This window comes from Eschscholzia californica, unplaced genomic scaffold, assembly GCF_041429995.1.
Source record: "Eschscholzia californica isolate CP2 unplaced genomic scaffold, dmEscCali1.0.p SCAF_5, whole genome shotgun sequence".
NCBI lineage: Eukaryota > Viridiplantae > Streptophyta > Magnoliopsida > Ranunculales > Papaveraceae > Eschscholzia > Eschscholzia californica.
In genome coordinates, this window is record NW_028238472.1 from 16,930,024 (window position 1) to 16,950,834 (window position 20,811).

The 20,811-nt window shown below is 35.9% G+C and overlaps 2 protein-coding genes and 1 long non-coding RNA gene across 4 annotated transcripts; 2 read left to right on the forward strand and 1 right to left on the reverse strand.

The window, feature by feature from the left end:
• Positions 1-230: 230 nt before the first annotated feature.
• LOC147537514 (uncharacterized protein At1g01500-like) lies at positions 231-3,981 on the forward strand. 2 transcript variants are annotated; one of them, XM_086642141.1, is made up of 3 exons: positions 231-693; positions 1,311-2,077; positions 3,449-3,981. In XM_086642141.1, the coding sequence occupies exons 2-3, from the start codon at positions 1,394-1,396 to the stop codon at positions 3,677-3,679; spliced, it is 915 nt and encodes a 304-aa protein (XP_086498267.1). In that variant the 5' UTR covers positions 231-693; positions 1,311-1,393; the 3' UTR covers positions 3,680-3,981. The 2 variants fall into 2 exon arrangements, with proteins under 2 accessions (XP_086498267.1, XP_086498266.1); XM_086642140.1 differs by having other exon boundaries at positions 446-946.
• Positions 3,982-5,428: 1,447 nt separating this feature from the next.
• On the reverse strand, positions 5,429-7,993 carry LOC147537515 (uncharacterized). Its single transcript, XR_015226173.1, has 3 exons — positions 7,197-7,993; positions 5,637-6,150; positions 5,429-5,606 (listed from the first exon to the last, which is right to left on the reverse strand). It is a non-coding gene; the product is annotated as an uncharacterized LOC147537515 (long non-coding RNA).
• A 9,453-nt stretch (positions 7,994-17,446) lies between these two features.
• Positions 17,447-19,806, forward strand: LOC147537516 (metacaspase-4-like). Its single transcript, XM_086644461.1, has 2 exons — positions 17,447-17,935; positions 18,791-19,806. Exons 1-2 carry the CDS (start codon positions 17,590-17,592, stop codon positions 19,642-19,644), a joined length of 1,200 nt encoding a protein of 399 aa, XP_086500587.1. The 5' UTR covers positions 17,447-17,589; the 3' UTR covers positions 19,645-19,806.
• Positions 19,807-20,811: the final 1,005 nt, after the last annotated feature.

A 20,811-nucleotide genomic window follows, 5' to 3' on the forward strand; every position in this document is an offset into this window, starting at 1 on the left:
TTTTTAAGTTACCGTTATAACACCGTTAATTAGTAATCATTTTTAAACAATGTACAGTTCAACAAAAAAAACTAGTCATCATTTCTCTCTCCTCCAACTCATCATCTCTCTCTGCCACCTCTACGCTAATCTGACAGGCTGAAAAACTTGCTCACGTGAAAATAACCCTAAAAAATCCGAAGAATCCTACTATCCATTTCGGTGGCATCAAGACATGGGCTCATTGATGTACCGGAAGAAAGGTAAAAATGACTGGTTCTTATCCTCCATTAAATAATAATAATCCGAGGAAAACTTGAAACTCCCGTCCATAGATAGATAGATAGATAGATAGAGATACTGGAGCTCGTGATGTCAATTTGTTTTAGGATAAGATCCAAAAACAGGTCAACATTTCCATTAAAACCCATTTCTTCATCTTTTCACCAGGTGCTTAGGTCTCTATATATATATAAATACTAAATCTTGTCCAATTGGGAAGAGAAGTATATTAGCAAAATTTCAAAACTTTTTGTTTTCTTTGAAATCAATTCTGAATCTCAGATGCTTTTGTAATTGGGTGGTTCATATTTCACAATTTCTTCAATTTTTCATGGTTATTATTGTCTGGGTAGGATTTCTTTCAAGAAAATTATTAGTCAAATCACTGGTGCCTGAATTTGATTCCACATAGGCCAAATTTCCTTCTCACTGGTAAGTTTTTTATTGGTTAATTACAGTAAAGGGTCTCACTCTATTTGTGTGTTAGAGAGAGAGAGAGATAGATTTGGACGGTTGTATAACGTGTGACTCTGTGAGGTTAAATTGCCAGCAAATTTGTTGAGTTTGTCACTCCTAAACGTTTAAAAATAAATGAAAAACAAAAAAGCAGTTTGGTCATTCACTGTGAAATTGAATCTCAAAGTGGGTTAGTTTATTTGCTGTTTGATGCTTCTACTGGTGATGGGTAGGTTTTCTTTGATCTTGTCTAGCTAAAAATTGAAGGTTTCCCACTTCTTTCTTTGGGTTCCCATATTTTGTGGCTTAAGATCAGTTAATCATCATCAGATTATTGTTTAGGTTTTAGATTTCTCTTATATATTCATTCTTATAAATTAGTCATCTTGTTCTTATCCTTCTCTGATTTGGGTTTTAATATAAAATTCTAGGGCACCCAGATAATATTGTTTAGTCCATTTGTCAATAAACGGTAGTATAGGTCTGAATTGTTCAATTTTTTTTTAACTTTGAATCATATACTTTCAGATGTTTGTTTCTATTTCCTGCCTAAAGTTCATTATTAACTTCCTGGTTTTCCTTAATTTTCACAGGTTTCTTGTACCAAATTTGGGTCTAGATTTTATTGATATGGAAGGATCTGAGTGAACAAGAAGAGGGTTTAACTTCAAACTTTATGATGGGTTCTTCTTACGAATCGACGAATGGTGATGAATCAGCAGACCCTAGCCGTAAAATCATTAGAAACTCATCATCATACTTATCGCCTCGGAGTAAGATTTCATCACCTTGGTTTGATATGAGAGTATTTTATGTTAGAATTAGTAACTGTGAAATTGATGAATCAACTCCTGAGTTTTTAACTCTCAATCATATCCCATTATGCCCTGATACACTACTTGAAGTAAATGGTGGAAGAACTAGTATATACTCTGATGGAGTTTCTTCCCTACTTCGAAGGGATCGAGTCGATAAAAAATCTGAAGAAGCTACATTTGTAAGCACAGATAGTATAAGAATGACAGGGAGTGTGAAATTTGAGGTCTTTGATAAAGAAGATCATGTGCTAACTGGGGTCTTAGAAATGTCGAAAAATAAGCAATGGAATATAAATTGCCAATCCGAGGTTACTTCGGGTTCGATCTTTTTGAAGGGGAAAAACTCGGGTAGCTCCGAAATCCATTCGCCAACTATTGAGGTTTATGTTGCTGGTTGTTTCTCAAACACTCCAATCATTTTGACTAAAACCCTTCAACTAAATTTTCGAAAGAAGAACTCAAGAAAAGGGATGTTGGATTCGATTCCAGAGTATGAAGCAACAGAATACAAGAAAGATGATCAATCTGAACTCAAAATGCAGGTACTAAGTTGATAACAAAACACCCATTAAAACTTTATATATTGTTAATCAAATGTTATGGTTGAATATGCGAAAGCTTAATCATGTTTTATTCTTTGCGATGAATCTCTTAGGTTTAATCGATTGCCAAATGTTTCCTCTCCTAGAACATGTTTTCTTGTTACAGTAAAAAACCATTTCCTGCTGGGGGATAGCTTAGACTGGCAAATGAGAATCTTATCTCTACATAGGTCAGGAGAGTATGGGCACTGGCACATAATTTTAAGTATATGGAATAATACATTAATACCCTCTTCTTTTCTTTGCTGTGTTTGTGTCTTATGTTGTATTAGAATTTGGATATCTTCTCTTTTAAGGTGCTTTTGGAGTTTAGCTTTTCAACAACCTTATAGGCTTATAGCAGACCTAAATTTATTTTCATAGAAAATTTCTATTTGCATCATCTGGTTGTCTTTTCAATTAACTTCATTAACACTATGAGAACCAAATTTTGCATCTGCACTTCTTTTGTGAGTGAATGACATTTCTCATTTATTTCGATCAATTTCCGTTATTTCTTACAAGTTGGAATTATCTGCGTAATATATATATATATATGATACCTTGTTTTCAGTACGAAGAGTGTCACTCTCGTGAGTACTATGTACATCCATTTATTCGAGGCTTATGCCTTGGGGTTCGAATAAAAAGATTTTAGGCACTACCCTTCACAAAAAACAGCCTCTTGGTATCATAAACTCTCTGCAGGCACCACACTTTACAAAAACCAACAAAATCGACTTGAATTAGGGAATGTGGTTAGAACTTGATGATTTTAAATTACATACTTCTCCTTTTGAATCTAAGTTCAGTATTTTTTTTCTTACTGAAGTCATGAACCTCTGTGCTATCCATGTTTGATATCTCATGTCTGTCTGTTAAGATTGGAGTAATAACTAGAATCATGTTCTTCCCGAATCCCTTACTATTTTTGCCATCAGTCCTCTACTACAGACCTAATATTCAAATTCATATTCATACTCAACGTGTTTAGCTGTTATATCATGTTACTCTAATATCTTCTGGAGTTGGTTTAGCAAGAATACAGGATTTAACTCTTCTTCCCTTCACCTTGATATAGAAGAATGAATCTTATGTTTTTTTGAAGGATCCCTACTTAAAGACGACTCTAGGAGAATTAGCTGCAAAATGAGTTCACCTCTTGCTTTGATATTCCCATCTGATTGCGATGTTTGCCCCTGAGAGATACACGAAGTACATATAGGATTTACTAGAATTATCAGTTACTGTAATAGTATAATTTGATTAATTTCCATGGAGAGACACCTAATGGCCATACTTACCCATTACATATTGACTTCCATTTTACAGATATCGGGATACCGAGACTACAAACCAGATAATGAAGAAGATTACAACCACTTGTACTCGAGGGAAGATTATATAGAGGGTGAGGATGGCGAGCTTTCATGGTTTAACGCAGGTGTGAGGGTAGGAGTAGGAATCGGGCTTGGAATTTGCGTTGGAGTTGGAATCGGAGTAGGTTTGCTAATGCGAACATATCAAACAACTACTAGAACTTTCAAGAGGCGACTTCCGTAAACATGTGCCAGTTGCTCATCTGGCCTGGTTGATTACAAGATTCAATCCCCGGAAAATCCAAAATAGAAGCTAATTTTGCGGTGTTCTTGAGATGTTCGTATTCGGTGTTTTCCGAATGTTTAGGTAGTAAAAAAAACAGCTAACTTGGTAGCTGATTCTGTCTTTTGCATTTTATGGGTTTGTTTAACAAGGATCTGATAACAGAATGGTTTCTTAAGATGTAGTTCTTAGACGGATAGATATTAAAGACTTTTCTTGTAAGCTTGTGTTTATATCAATAAAAAGTTCCCATTTATGTTGGATGATGCTATACAGAGTTTTCTTTGTCAGTCGTGTGTTGCCTAAGTTGTGGTAGTGCATCAACCACCAAGTTTGCGACGAGGACGTATGCTAATTAGGTGAGGGAGTATGTCACACTTATAAATTTCTGTTTAAGGAATGGGCAGGGAATTGTGCATATGCGACATCCACCTTCCTTGGTGGAGGCCTTTAAAGATGGATTGTCTAGGTGAAACTTCCTGCAATTGTCTAGAGAACTTAGTATCAAGCCAGAAGGTTCTCAAGGATTTCAGAAGACTGAAAAGAACTCGAGAAATACTCGGAAGCTTCTAGAGTAGCCTAGAGATAAGAAGTGTGTAGAGAATTCTGGAGGTTGTTCTGGAATCCCACGAGTCCTATATAAGGGGGAGTCCCTCTCATTTGTAAACCACCTCAATAAGTCATCCAAGCATAGGGGTGGGAATCGGGACAGGCGGGTTTCCCGCAAGTAGAACAGTAGACGGTCCGGGCGGGTACGGGTAACTAGGTCTGGTGACCATTAGGGTATTTGGGCGGGCAAAATGTAAATTTCAGACCGCCCTTACCGCCCGAGCCCAGCAAAATAGTCGGGTAACTCGGGCCAACGGACGGGTAGCCCGAATAGAAAATTGAAAGATAAGTTTCCTGGGGACTTGAAGAAACTTTCGTGGAAACTTGATATCACTTGTTGACTTGCACTGTTGAAGGTATTACCCAAAACTCAAGTTGAAAATTAGACTTTATCGCAAGAGCAACTTCCTCTACCCTCGTTACATCACTAAGGTTCTATTGTTGTTGTTGCCTCTATTTGGGGAAGATTATAAATTTATAACCAAAGAAACCAAGGATTGAAGAAGATGTAGATTAAAGGTGAGTAGTGATTAAAGATTGAAGGTAAGAGTGTGAGACTGAAAGCCATAACTCGGCGTTGGTTATAAGTTTATGATCTTCCACAAATAGAGGCAACAATGGAACCATGGTGATGTAAAGAGGGTCGAAGAAGTTGCTATTGCGATAAAATCTATATTTTCAACTTGAGTTTTGGGTAATATCTTCAACCGTGCAAGTCAACAAGTGATATCAAGTGTCCACGAAAGTTTCTTCAAGTCTCCATGAAACTTACCTTTCAATTTTCTATTCGGGTTACCCGACTGAACCTGCCCGTTAGTCCGAGTTACCCGACTATTTTGCCGGGCTCGGGCGGGTAATGGCGGTCTGAAATTTACATTTTACCTACCCGTCCGAATACCCTAATGGTCACCAGACCTAGTTACCCGCCCGGACCTCTACCCGCGGGTAACTCGCCCTTCCCCATCCCCACCCCTAGTCCAAGGTGTGAGTGAATTGCGATGAGTGCTTGTGTAGTAAAAGTGGAATTTTTCATTCTAGTCTCTTGTCTTGAGTACTTGGTACGTAAGTCTCTTATGTGATTCTGCCACCAAAAGATACATATGCAAAGTGAATATTAATTGTACAAAATGTTAGAAATATATGACATTTTCGAAATGAATTTATGACATAGGTGCCATTTTAGACCAAAAAATGAGAGCATTTTGGACATAAGCTTTGTTGGCAGATTTTAGCAAAGTGAACTCATTATGCACAATTTTTTTTTTACAAATAGGCTAACCTTGAAGTTCTTAACAAAATAAAAAAAAACCTTGAAGTTGCTCTTATACGAGGTAGAGAACACCCTCCAACTTCAAGAGGCTATTTCCAACAACTTTTCCATTGGCCATGTTATCCAAAACGAAAATCACTCGTGTTTCAATTCGTCCTTTAACAGTTTCCTGAAGAATTTTATGTAGATACATTATTTTGTAGAAAAAGTGTCTTTGTAAAGCTCCCTCTCCCTGTTGTCAAGTAAAGAAGTTGAAACTATAATTGGCATAGTTCTATTCCCTTGCATCCCACATTCGACGTTCTCCCTCTTATCTTTCGCTTCTTTGTACCGGATAACCTTGGATTCAGATGGATTTGAACCACCAACCTCTCGGCCCAATTAAGTCCCGAGCGCTCTTTCCATTTTGAGCTTATGAATCCTCCTTGAGACCGAAAATTTTCCAATATCTGAAGGTTGTCTATTTCATTTTTTCTGACCACAAGACAGTAACACTACGAGATTTAAGAACTATTTTGAGAACATTACAGAGCCAAACCCTAGCAGTACGTACCTGCACAATAAAAGCATATTAGTCGTGCTACATACAAATACAAAGTATAGATTCAATTGTTACTTGTACAACTATTTTAGGTTACAATGGATCAATCAATTGTATTGACACTCAATGGCCATGCAGGGTTATTCACTTAAATCAACAATCAATGAAAGGTTGTAAACCTGTTGCAAACGTTTTGGTCGTAGAAACATATTTTTTTCATACATAAATGAGTTTCTTCACTACAAGGGGATTTGAAATCTTCGAGTCAGTGTTGTTCTCAATTGCTTAATCTGTCAAAGGTTTTAAATCAAATTATAGACCAACTTTTGCCCTTCCTAGCTCTTCTTTGTACCTTCTAAATAAGACTAAAATTAGAATGGAATTCTGACAGGGTAAGAATTTGAGAACACCACCAACTTCAAGATTTATGTTCTTCCCATCTATGACTGCCAAAAACCACCAGAGGATAGCCCAAGCTACTGCGACATAATCGATTTTAAACATAATACCATGGGGCATGTAACCTTTGATGGAGATTTCAGATTATAGACACAAATCTAGTACAGACCTCATTCATAACAGATTTCAAACTAACATCCAACGCCAACATTTTAATTGAACAATTTAGACTAGTAAGATATTTAAGTCAAAACAAGAACAAGATCATCGAAGGATCTAGATGATTATAATGATAAATAATGTAGAGAAGAAAATAAGTACAAGTATAGATGTAGAAAACCCATAAAAGACCCAATGATCAAGATCATGAGATAATTAAACATAGCCTTACTACAGTATTTTCTTTACATTTCAATATAAACCCACATTTAAAATAACTAAACAAGTAATTTAAACCCATAAAACATAGTAAATAATATGTATATATAATGGATAATATTGGATTGGAGAACATTAGCTGTAACAAATTTAGGATTATAAAATTAATTAATAATGGATATAACGGAAATAGTAGATCAGATTATATGATTGGAAGTCCTATAAAATTAGGAAATTGTAAAAGTTGATGATTCGATTGTCAGGAATATTAGATGTAGTACCTTTGCTCGGACGATTCAATTTTGCTGATTGAGAAATTCGATATCGATGCTCGTGGGGATAGCAATTCATCAACCCAGGTAGGTAGTTGATAAGGGGATGATTTGATTCTTATACAGGAATGAAATTAGGGATTGTGCCAAGGAGAAAAAAGAAGAGACACAAGACTAGTTAGGAGGAAAGATCCCGGGCTAAAATAATAATAATAGAACCGCCCGTGCGATCTTTCCTCCTAATAAACCCACCAAAACTCATCTTTTTTATTACTTTTTTTTTGTTGGGATCTGCCAAGCAAGCGCACCTGACATGGCAAAGATCCCCCATCACAAAACTGATTCAGGGTTTTTTTTTTTCTCTTTTACATCTCACTTTTTTTTTACATACAGCAGTTTCAGCAATCTCAGATCTATTTTTTTTTCAGCTTCATCTTTGAAATCGCATAGACGAACTCGTCTTGGATCAAACGATCTGATGATAAAACCAAATCAAGAAGCCAGTTCCAGCAATAATCGCCTCTTCCATGTTATCAAATCCTGAAAAAAAACAACAGGACAAACAAAATCCAAAAGAAAAACAAGAAATTATTATGCTACAAATTAATAATTACCGGAAGAACAGAAGATCGATCGACTCCATTCGGGTAACAGTTAGAGCGAGATAATCAAGACCTTATTAAGACGATGATCGTCTACGATCAAAAGATCTATCAGAATCAAGAATAGGGAAAAATTTGATACGTAAACAAGTAGAAGAGAGAAACAAAAAAAGTAGAAGAGAGAAACAAACCCACAAGACGGAAGGGAATGAAAAAGGTTTGTAGGGAGAGAGAGGTATTTATAGAAGCAGTGAAGATATCTAACGGTGGTAGTTGATTGTTTGTTAGAAATCAACGGGTGTTGATGATTGCGTAAGAAACATAATAACCTTGTCTTCTAAGCGGTGTCGTGTTAATTAAGGATTATTTGGAATCAATAAATAACAGCCGTTGATTTATATAGGGTTGACGGAGTTGTATATATTCTCGGGGGACAGGCTGTTTTGTGTGCTGCGTACCTGTCAATGGTTGGTTTCTTGCTTCCCCATACGTCCAAGTAGGGCCGGGAAAATTGTCCGGAAACCCGGCCCTAACCACCCAGACCGTCAAGATTCGACGACCGAGAAAAGCCCGTCTCGGGCTTACACGGCTTGTGATACCGGTTGAAAGCGGTCGGGAGTCGAGTAAGGCCTCATACCCGAGTTCCGGACCATTATACCCGTCCGATACCTACCCGCTACCCGAAGTCTGATTGACTCGTTATTTAATTCCGCCCATTAATACACGTTCAATTTCCGCTCGGTAACTCGCGAGAAATATTAGGTTCTTTACGCCTTCTCCCTCCCCATCTTCTCTTCTCGAACATCAACTCTCTCTACTTTCTGAAAACGAAACATGTCTCTCTACTTTCTCTATACTGAAGAAGAAGAGGAAGAAGCAATATTTAATCAATGCCCTAGGACTAGGAGTAGCTAGAATGATGAGCAAAAGTTTTGTTCTTGAAGCAAAAGTTTTGTTCTTGAAGAAGATGATACTCTATTTGGAAATCCATGGTGGTTTATTTAAGCGGGTTTTTCTTGTTCTTTTCGCTGGAATTATGTGTCTTTTGGTCTTATTGAACTTGAACTTCTTCAGAGAAGTGGAACTTCTACTAAAAAGAAACAAGCCGAGTTTTTTACTTTAATTAATTTCAATTCATTTTTGCATGAGTTAATTCCTATTTTGCCCCCTACTATGTGACCAACTTTCTTTATGACCCCCTATTTTTCGTAAATTCAAATATGATCCTCTTTTTTAATGTAAATGTCAGAACTACCCTTCCTATAAATATTTTTTTCAAAATAAAATAAAAATGAAAACATGAATTCCACCTCACTTCCCTTTCCACCACACATCTCTCTCCACATCACCTATCTCTCTCTCTCTCCATCTCACCTCTCTCTCTCCATCTCATCTCTCTCTCTCCATCTCACCTCTTTCTCTCTCTCTCTCCAATTCACCTCTCTCTCTTATTTAAAAATTTGTTTTTGCTCAAAAGTTGTTAGCAAAATGACTTTGACAAATCTTAGTTTGCTTTAAAAAATAAAGAAATTGTTTTGGATCAATGGTTATATGTTTTCTTTTGTACAAATTCGTTTTTGTTGGAGAGTTTTACGAAAATGCTTAATTTATTACATCTTAATACATTTCCTCTTTTGCAGAGGTTTTGTGAAAATGGTGAAAACTAAAAGTCCTTCAAAGACCAAAGATAAGAAAGGATGATGTCAAAATTTGTTCTTTCGCTATCATTCAGGATGAGAGAGTTGTTTTGCTGAATCTCGAACAACTCCTCACGAACTGGGAGATGAAACCTGCAAAGCACTCGAAAACCCCTCCGATGCTCCAACCAGATAGGGTGCTCTTGTAGTAACAGTAATGAATATTGGGTGATCCGAGTTTATGAGTTGGACCTCTGATTGATGGTATTCGCTGGTAATATCGTAGTTGTGATTGTTGTATTCGTCGTGCCTTCTTCGAGGTGAGTTCATTACCTTTTATAAGCTTCTTTATCTGATTGTTGATAGGTTGTGTTGATGAGGCGGTTGAGATATACCGTTTTGGATTGAAACTATTATTCGTAGTCTTGAGATTTTAGGACTCATTTTTGGATTATCCCGTATATTTTATAGATGCAAGTTCCCCTATTCAACGAACTCAACATTTCAGATAAATCAAGTTTCCTGTCATTTTTATCTTGCGTAAGTTTCCTTCCCGCGGGACTTTTGTATCCCAAGTTTATTAAAACTTAAGATCCTTCTGACTAAGATCTTTCATAGGGTTTGGGATTAAGTCGATAAAGCATTAATCACGCTTCTACACCCCCATATTTCGGGATTGAGGTACCGACCCCACTTACGCAAACTTCCCTTTTCTTCTTTGAAATCCTATGAAATTGTTGTATTTGAGCTAGAGTAGGGCTTAGGCGCCTAAGAGAATCATATTGCCGTCCAAGTTATAGGCCTGAGTGATATATCTATTTCGGATTCAAGCTCTCTGATGACTTAACACGGGTTGACCTGTTGGGCTTGTTGTCTTTCTTCACTTATTGAACGTAGTCAACTGATGATCATTTTCTGGATCATCAAGAAAGACATAGAAAAATGTTTCATCAAGAAAAACATTACTAAGAAAGGTACATCTTCAGCTACGTTGGAGAAAGTTAAGGACACACATGTACGGGCCTTCAGATCACGAAGACATTGAAGTCTAACAAGGAACTATTTTACGATTATCAAGAACCAATCCTACTTCAAATCAAAATCATTTAAGGGTCAAAGGTTCCTTCCTATCCAAAACGATTTTACACGATATCACATACACAACTATTCAATTGTAATCTTAAACAATGAAGAAAATTAAGAAATAAAAACTGAGTACAAAATTGCTACAACAGTTCTCGCAAATATTAAATCCAAGAGCTTCATTCCCAACCTTACGTACCTGGTATCTAACTGTTTTTCTTCTAGAAAATGGTCGGATATTAGTTTTCTTTTAAGAGAAGTTCAGAGAGCTCTTTGGAAGTTCAGAACTTTCAATGAAGGTTTTAATTTTTTTTTTCATCCTACTTGAGAAAGGTTATGTTTGTATACGTTTTTAAAACAAATTCGGATGGGCATGTTCACGAGTAGGCTGAAGTTAAATGATTATGTCGAAGTTAGATGATTATCCTAAATATATTGATTTATGGAAAATTGTGCCACAATGGGTCCAAATCTTGTTTACCTTTGGTTATACTACTTTTCTAGAGACCCCATGCATTTGAAGGAGTTGGCTAAGAATGGATTTTGGAGGTTATATTTTAAATTTATGTAAGTAGCTTATGTTACCTTTGTTTCCCTATTGTAAATTTTTGAGATATAAATAATATAATGTTTATAGTAGTCTTAAACAAACGCTTTATTCCCTTAATCTTCGAAGGCACAATTAGCAGAACGTGCGCGCCTCGAAGCTGAACTAATATGTGTTACTCTTTTTTTTTTGTTGAAAGAACTAATATGTGTTACTCGAGTCCCAACTTTGAGAATTGTTGAAAGAAATGAAAATCCCACAAACCCTAATCTTCCACAAGTCAACGTTGAGCATTCTAATGAGGTACATTTTCAATTATATTATTTTATTCATAAATAAATGTTTTAAACATTTTCTTTAACAATTCGATTAAAGTTTTGTTTCATTTTAATTCTAGACATAGAATACGAGCAGTAGTACTTCGACATCTACAAACGGAATAGTCCCTAATGAATGTTATGAAGAACCAGTCAGAACAATTCCAGAGCATATCAATGAAGATGATGAGACTGATGATGACTTACATTTTGGTTCGGGGCTGCCAAATAATAACATTATTAGTAGCTCAATTGATGTCATTCCTTAAGCCGCATGAATATAGTGTGCCCTCACTGTGGATCTTTACATTGGATTGACGAAAAATTAACTACATCATCCATTAGAAGTCCTTCAGTTGGAACATGTTGTTTACAAGGAAAAATTCGTCTACCTACTCTCCGTGAACCACCTGAATCTCTGAAAGCATTGTATGATGGTGATGATGAAACATCAGTGGCTTTCGAAATAATATTCGGCGATATAATACATTTAATGCATTATCTAGTCTCGGGTGTGCACTAGAACCGAGAGTTTTACAAGGAAGGGGTCCTACATCATTCATGATATATGGAGAAATGCATCATAAAACGGAATCATTAGAACCAGATGAAGGAAATGATGGGTCATATGCTCAATTATATATTTATGTCCTTCAAAAGCTTGAAGGATCCGAAGTGGAAGAAACGAAGATCTCGATGTTAATGTGTTCGAATTTACAGTAGTATGGAGAAAAATAGTTGTAAACAAGTTAACAAGAGTCAACACGAATTTACAAAGAAAAAAAAAACTAAAAAATATTGAATTGAAAATAAGAAGCAAAAAAAGGACAAATATATAGCTGAAATGATAGTTAATTGAAAAACAGGGAGTAGATACAACTACACCCATGAAAAAGTGGAAAGGGAAGTGACAAGACGACAAGGGAGTTAATTAAAGCCCTACCATGCGAATAACCCCTCTCCACCCTATCAAAATTGGTTCCAATGTCGTTCGTTGGTTAAAATTGACCACCTCAATTATCAATTATCAAATTAAGTGGAGATTTGAAAATATCATATGGAAGGGTAGTGCTAAAGGCGCCCTTACATATATTGCTCTTGAGGCCCCGTCATAGGGTAAAACGATTACAAATATTTAGAAATAGGCCCCAACAACAAAACTACATGGCATATTTAACCCTTCTCAAACGAAATTGACGCCCATAAAATAGAGCCCAAAACTAACTCCAAACAAGTTTTACGATGACGTGGCATTTAGCGATAAGGTATATAGGAAGGAAAAACTCGGATTTTTTCTGTCTCTTCCACCCGGAGGAATTTTTTACCTTTATGTTAGTGTATGGAAAAACCTTAAAAGATTAAGGAAGTGAGAATGAAGATTAAGAAAGTGAGAATGAATATGTGTATCAATCTCTTTTTCACATCTAATTTTTTGCCTGAATTAATATTTATTTCTAATTATTTTGCCTGAATTAATATTTATGACCAATCATATCTCAAAAGCACCATACATGCATCTCGGAGATATGATTGATTATAACAAGTACATAGCAGCAATAAATATCCTAGTTTTATCTATACTAATTACGGTGTTAGCCAAAAGAGATCTACCGCGCCCTTAGGGATCTACAATGTTATCTATACTAGTGACGGCGTTAGCCAAAAGGTGTGAAAATGAGCACCGCGGTATATGCATACGCAGTGCATTCTCAAAAGCACCATACATGCATCTCGGAGATATGATTGGTCATAACAAATACATAGCAGCAATATATATCTTAGCTTTATCTATATTAATGACGACGTTAACCAAAAGGGAGCTACCGCGCCGGTAGGGATCTACGGCTTTATCTATACTAATGACGGAGTTAGCCGAAAGATGTGAAAATGAGCACCGCGGTATATGCATACGCGGTGCATTCTCAAAAGCACCATACATGCATTCTCAAAAGCACCAGACATCTGGATATATGCACACTCGCTCGACTTTGGTGAGAACATTTTCATTCCTCATAAGGCGTTAGTCAAAAGGGATCTATCGCGTCCGTAGAACGCAGTGGACACCTAATACATACATATATCTTCAAAAAGTTGGTTCATCGTGTTACTATTTCATATGTACAAATTTGAATATATGATATTTATTAAGATATATAATAAAGTTGGTGTATCACATTCCTATCCTGCACCCCAAACGTGGCCTAAAGTATATAAAATTTTCTCTTATTAAAGAGGTTGCTTAGGAATATGATATTGTTTATAAGAGTTGGTACATATGAACGGAATACTTCCTTGGTTAATACGGGAAAATATTATTTCCCTAGTTGATTGTCATGATTCACACAGTTCTTTTATTATGTGGGTCATACCACACTTGCTCTAACTCTTGTTTTTTAAAATTTATTGGAAACTTTCTATTCTACAGATGTCGAAATGGCGAGAGAAAAATTGTATAATCACCCTGGTCATTAACATTATAGCGAAGAAATGTTCTTTCCATATCTGTATGATATAAAATAAAAATGGAAGAAAATGATTATAATAGGCAGAAAAATTAAACAACGTACAAGATTAACTATAGTGCATTAGTGATCCATCAAATTGACGTCAAATACAACCTTCTTAGGTGGAGACCTAGATGAAGAAATTTATATATCTCAACCCATGGGTTTGTGGTCTGTGATAAAGAGAATAAAGTGTGTAGACTGAAGAAGTTTTTGTATGGCCCGAACTAGACACCCAAGAAAAGGTACGAGAAATTTGATAGTACATTCTTAAGGGCTGATATACTGCGAAAAATTATGATTCGTGTGTTTATAATTATGGTATGTGATCATTTGCTTATATGTTGATGACATGTTTATTTTTATGTGGATGTGAATAATATGAATGAAACGAAAGTTTTTTTATCATCTAAATTTGCGATTAAGGACTTAGGAGGGGCAAATGTCGTTTCAGAGATTAAGATCAAGAGAATCCAAAATGACATCTCTTTGAGTCAATCTGAGGACGTTAGAACAAATATTGAGAAAGTTCAATTCCTATGGTGTAGCACCTATGAGAACTCTTTATGATCCTAACACAACCCTTTTAAAGAATATAGAGGTTAGTCTTTGACTAGTGGTTATTTTCTAATTGAAATAGAGGTATTGTGTAATGAAAGTCTTCCAAACATACATGCATAACAAGCTCCACTGTTGACTCCTAATTTTTTCCTATTGAGTTGGCAGGTCAACATATCTGGATAAGGCATGGTGTTGTAAAACATATGCTGAAGAATGGTGTAATAGTTTTAGAACTCGTAAATGCAGAGCAAAACTTGGCGGACCCACTTACTAAAGGCTCGATACCTCGAGGGAGATGAGGCTAAGGTCTTTGTGATGATTTCTTATTTCTTTGGCATATAACAGAGCTAGCTGAGGGAAGAATCTAACAGAGCTAATCTGAGTAGGTCAATAGCGGATCTGAGGTTGATCATAAGACTCTTAATGCATTTATCTCTCTATGGTGCTCCTTTTGAGACGGACTTGATGACCCACAATTGAATGTATCCATAACCATTATGATGGTCTCATTAAGACGGACTTGATGGGTATGATGATAATGATGAACTTGTAAATGTTGTTAATGATTTTAAAACCTATATGAGGGGTTTTGTGTCTATATTGAAGTAGAAAGAAACCACCTACGTGAGCTTGAGGGCAGAAGGCCACCTTCTACAGAAGACTAGAAGTAGTCTTCTTAAGAAAACTCATTAGACCCAATGTAAGTCTAGGACCTTTTAGTGAACATGAATGAATCATGGATAATGTGGAAAGTCAACGTGTATCGTATGTGTTGTGGGGGTTTCAACTAAGAACCACCAAGTTCAAGCGTAATTTCACTTCGAAGATATATTTTGATTGTTCCCTCACTTCACTACCTGTCAATTTATTGCAAATCTAAATATATTGAACACGTAAGTACATGTCCCACTTTTGCTCTGTATCTGAAAGTCTTTGATAGCCACCTTGTATGAGATTGGTGTGTTTTGTTTTTGTGAGTGGGGTCCACCATTTATTGTGCACATAGTGGGACCAACACTAGTTGGTAAAATGTCTCTCAAAGAGGAGTCAATAAGGGTCTCCACACGCGCGCACACATACACACGCTTGGCCGATCCGATCCCGGTCAAGCTTTTGGCTTGAGGAATTTAAAAATAAAACTCCTTTGGCTCGGAGTAAATTTATTTGACCTAATCTTTGATTAACACAAAATCGTAGGATAAGCCATGGTCCCACGATCTTCTCTAAGTTTAACTGCACTCCCTCCATCTTCTCCTCCACGTTTCCTAGCCGGTTACATCTTTCTCTGGGGATATAAACTGTAGTTGAATTAGCAGAGATGGACACAAAGAAATACATGTTCTTTTAAGTATGAATAGATTTTCTACATTATCGATCTTATTTTCTTCCGTGCGAGAAGAAGACGATAGATGTACTAAATCTTTGCGGAGTGGTCGAAAAATACAATTTGCATTAAAGTTGTTTCAAAAGATGTGAATGGGTAAGAACTTAAAGGGTGAACTTAATAGTTGTTAGTTATGTTGGAGTAATGATGGGGCAACCGAAATCTTGGCATGAAGGGTGGTGTCAATTAAAATCCAACGCCGAAGTCATCCACTATCATCCTATTTCATTATGAGAGAGAAAATTACATGAATCCAACCATCACCCGATTGAAGTTCACTCCATCTTCACGTCCACTTTTTGTGGCTTTGGACATTTTCCTTTTGGGTTATTTCCCTAATGGCCCCCATCTTTGTGACCAGTTTTCCGCCTGGCCCCTTACTTAACGAAAAATACCCATATGGCCCCCTTCCGTTATAACACCGTCACTCTCTCTCCTCCATCATGTTTTCTCTCTGCCAAGTCACGCCACCTCATCATCTTTTCGGCATGGGTCGCCGGCCGGCCAAATTTCCGGCCGGCGATCTTCAAAATATTTTTTTCTCTCTCTCTAAAAAAATATATATATATTTTTTTTATTCTCACATCTCTCTCTCTAAATTCCGGCGAAGGGAAACCCCTTCGCCGGAGTTTAGAGAGAGAGAAAAAAAATTTGAAGGTCGCCGACCGGAAATTTGGCCGGCCGGCGACCCATGCCGGAGAAGATGACGAGGTGGCGTAACAGATGATGTGGCGTGACTTGGCAGAGAGGGAAAACATGATGGAGGAGAGAGAGTGACGGTGTTATAACGGAAGGGGGTCATATGGGTATTTTTCGTAAAGTAGGGAGCCAGACGGGAAACTGGTCACAAAGTTGAGGGCCATTAGGAAAATAACCCTTTCCTTTTTGTGGTAGGCGAGGTCGTCAAACAGCGTTCCAACTACCCAACTCTAATCCTATTCTTTAATCCCAACTTAATCCTTTTTATTTTCCTCAACCACCATAACAAATTTTTTTTCTTAAATAACAAAAGAAAATCATAACTTTTCACAAATTTTTTTCGCTTTTTATAACTTGACTATCTTTTTTTTTTTTGAGAAATTGACTACGATCTATGTTCGTTGTTACAAGGCATTATAGATACATCATGAAAATGTAATGCGCACGATAACCGCTTAATTTAAACCATAATGAAAGAGGCCTAAAGCGGGACAATACGAAAGAGGCTTAAAGTCCGACAAATTTATTACAATATTTAACTTTATATATTGCCTAAATTACATGAGATCAATCTTGATTACAAACTGCTTCCACCAAGACTCGATCTCACGACCTTATGAGCTTAAGATGGGTGTCCAACTGTTCCACCAAAGAGTGGTGGACTATAACTTGACTATTAAACCCAAAGACAAATGAAAAACTTGCCTTTTTCATAATGATTTTCTTTTTGAAAATTTCACTCCTCTAACATCAAAAATGCACATTATATTATGAGGACAATAACTGAGATTATGTGTCAAAATATAATCTATGCAGTAATTGAGTTTCCTAGTCAGTAAATCTAAAGGATTATATCAATCCACTTACAAGAAATCCTACATTAATATTTTGACATATATATACTATTTAAACATGATAAAGACTCCTAGTTGAAGGAAAAAAACCTAGTCAAATTGTTTACCATTCCCTAGAGAGATCAGAGAGAAACATTGGGGAAGACATTCTTTTGAAATTCAAGTAGAGAGAGAAGTCAATCATTCCAGAGAGAGAGAGAAAGAGAGAATCAAAATGGGGAAGAAAGCTCTTTTAGTTGGATGCAATTACCCAGGAACAAAAGCAGAATTAAAAGGATGTGTCAATGATGTAAAAAGAATGCATACTTGTTTGATCCAACGTTATGGGTTTTCTGAAGAAAATATAAAAGTATTAATAGATACTGATAAATCTTTTCCTCAACCAACTGGGAAGAACATCAGAAAAGCTTTATATGATCTGGTTAAGTTATCTGAATCAGGGGATATCTTGTTTTTTCATTATAGTGGTCATGGAACTCGTCTTCCTGCTGAAACTGGTGAAGATGATGATACTGGTTATGATGAGTGTATAGTTCCTTCTGATATGAACCTTATTACTGGTAATCTCTTTCTATCTACCTATTTTAATTTTAAAATTTTATTTTGATTTTGAAATTGTTTGTTAAGAACCAGCTAATTATACCAATTACCCTAATCTGAGATTAGATTTTTACTATGAGAATTGGTTGAAATTAGAATTCAATTTGGGATTGAATTTTGGGCATGAAGAACCAGTTGACCCAGGGTTAGGTCAGGAGGAAATGCTGATCCAACTCTTTTTACTTTTTAAGTTTTTTCTGGTAAACTACCCATCCAATATTTAGTTATAGATAGTTAGGGCAAGAGTAACCCATCTACCAGAGGGTTTTGAAGCTAAGGGTGCTGCTAAAATAGTCAGACTCTTAATAGAGTCGAACGATTATAGCACAAAGGCGAGCGCTTTTATCAGCGCCCGTTACTAATAATAATTCGACAGTTATCTAGACCTAGAACCTGGCTAACATAAGATGTTTTATTGGTAATGGTTCCACATTTCATAGTTGATAGAATCTTTGATATGACTGAGTCTAATAGATAATCAATTTATATAAAATCAAGGCATCATTATTTGATTCAATTATTTGTTTAAGCGTAAATTCTTAATCCATTCTGAAACATTAAATTAAATAGTTGTGATTGGGTGTCATAGGTATGCAGCCACCTTAATTCTTATTTGGTTGTAGAAATACTTTCATCTATGGAGTATTATATATTTTTCCCTCAATAAGATGTTATCCTGTTTCAACGAAAAAAAGATGTCGTCCTCTATATTTATTTTTATCAATGAGTTGAGCAAATTATTTAGTGGGTTTGCTAGTTTCAATTGCCCATTTCACTTTCTTTGATTCATATACTAATCTTGATTACATATGCAGATGATGACTTTAGGGAAATCGTCGACCAAGTCCCCGAAGGTTGTCTCTTAACAATTGTATCAGATTCTTGTCATAGCGGGGGTTTAATCAATAACGCTAAAGAGCAAATTGGAAACAGTACCAAGCACAACGACACCGAGAAAAACAGTTCAAGCTCTTCATTTGGCTTTAGAGATTTCTTAAAAGAAACAATAAAGGATGAATTCGAATCGCGTGGTATTCATATAAGAAAGAGACGACAACACACAAACTCGGTAGAGGAAGATGTAGAAAATGATTCAGATCATAAGAACCGATCTCTTCCACTATCGATGCTCATAGACATACTAAAACAAAAGACAGGCAAAGACGATATTGATGTGGGTAAGATTAGGCCAACTTTGTTTACTATATTTGGAGAAGATTCAAGCCCAAAAGTGAAAAAGTTCATGAAGTTTTTAATGAACAAACTAGATTCTAGTGGTGAAAATCAAGGTGGAGGATTTATCAGTGTTGTGGGGAATTTGGCAATGGAATTTCTCAAGCAAAAACTCGACGAAAATGATCAAATAGAAAACAAACATGAAGTATATGCAGGATCAAACAAGGTCGAACGATACGATAATGGGATATTAATAAGTGGGTGTCAATCTAATCAAACATCAGCAGATGCAAACCCTAAAGGGAATTCTGATAATGCATATGGAGCTTTAAGTAATGCAATTCAAACTATAATTGCAAAATCAGAAAGGGAAGAAATTACAAATAAGGAACTTGTTTTGAAAGCAAGAGAGGTATTGAAACGTCAAGGGTTTACTCAACAACCTGGACTATACTGTGGTGATTATTTTGTTGATGCTCCTTTTATTTGTTAACTAGTTTACTCATATCTAAACTCAATTGTGTTTTTTAACAGTCTGAACTAGATCTTGATTTTGATTGTTTCTGGGTTTGTTTTTACCTATTTGTAGTACTGTTTGTCTGGAAAAGAGGATTTGTTTGAATAATGTTGGTAATTAAGTAAATTTTGGTTTAAAGTTAGTTGCATTATTTTGATACACCCTTAATACTATGCCCTGCCATAATTCCGGCCAAATTAGGTGGCGAGACCAAGTTAACTTTGTCAAATTTGATGAGTTTGTTCAAGCCCTAGCCCTGATTTGATCTCTTGGGTAATTTTTTTTAATTGAATTATATTTTGGAAAAAACAAGTTCTTTATTTTGATTTTAGACTGAGAAACTCTGCTTCTAGGAATCAAGAAGTTGTACACACTAATCTAGGTCGTATGATGCACATACAATTAGGGGTTGAGCTTATACATTTTATGAGTAACTCCATCTCCTCCCTCGAGAGATTATTAAAATTAATAACTCTGCCTGCTCCACTATACAACCTAAGTCAACCTCAGAGTCGTGGTTGAGAATTTGAGAGCCTTGTCCGAAGTTTGATAATTGACCTTTCATATAATAAAAGAATTACAAGTAAAAAAGTAGAACCACGAGCCATTAAAGACTTTTAGTGAGCACAACTAACTTAAAATTATAAAAAAAATCTTTGTACAACGTATAGTTTAGAGTCTAAGCGATTTTTGAATATGTTATCTTTTGTATCATGTTTTTCTCATTAGTATTTATGTATTGCTAGAATAAGAAAAAACACTTAGATCTCTTTTTCTTAAAAACGCGTCAAAAGATACACACAAACAACAAAACAGTTTAAAGAAAAGAGTCCTTGGGTATGTAGACCTAAATATTGTTCAAAAAAGGTTTATGATCCAATCTTCCCAAAATATGGATATTTAGTCCTTTTACATTATGGACATAAAAACTCTCACTTTCTAAACACAGTACCGTCAATGTCCCACGTTCAAATTTCGCGTGTTTTGGAAAGATAGATTTGAGCGTGATTTGAGGGATTTATTAGCAAAAAATGGATTGAAACAAATCATAATTTCTCTCTCCTCTAAACAGATTTGGAAATCAAATTTTCTCTTTCCTATTATCCGAATCAATCAGAAACCAAAATCCTAACCAAAACAAAA

Bases quoted from the DNA above. Each gene is read 5' to 3' on its own strand.
- LOC147537514 (XM_086642141.1), top strand. From the start codon at position 1,394: ATGATGGGTTCTTCTTACGAATCGACGAATGGTGATGAATCAGCAGAC. The intron at 2,078-3,448 runs GTACTAAGTTGA...TCCATTTTACAG, and splicing joins AATCTGAACTCAAAATGCAG to ATATCGGGATACCGAGACTA.
- LOC147537516 (XM_086644461.1), top strand. From the start codon at position 17,590: ATGGGGAAGAAAGCTCTTTTAGTTGGATGCAATTACCCAGGAACAAAA. The intron at 17,936-18,790 runs GTAATCTCTTTC...TTACATATGCAG, and splicing joins TGATATGAACCTTATTACTG to ATGATGACTTTAGGGAAATC.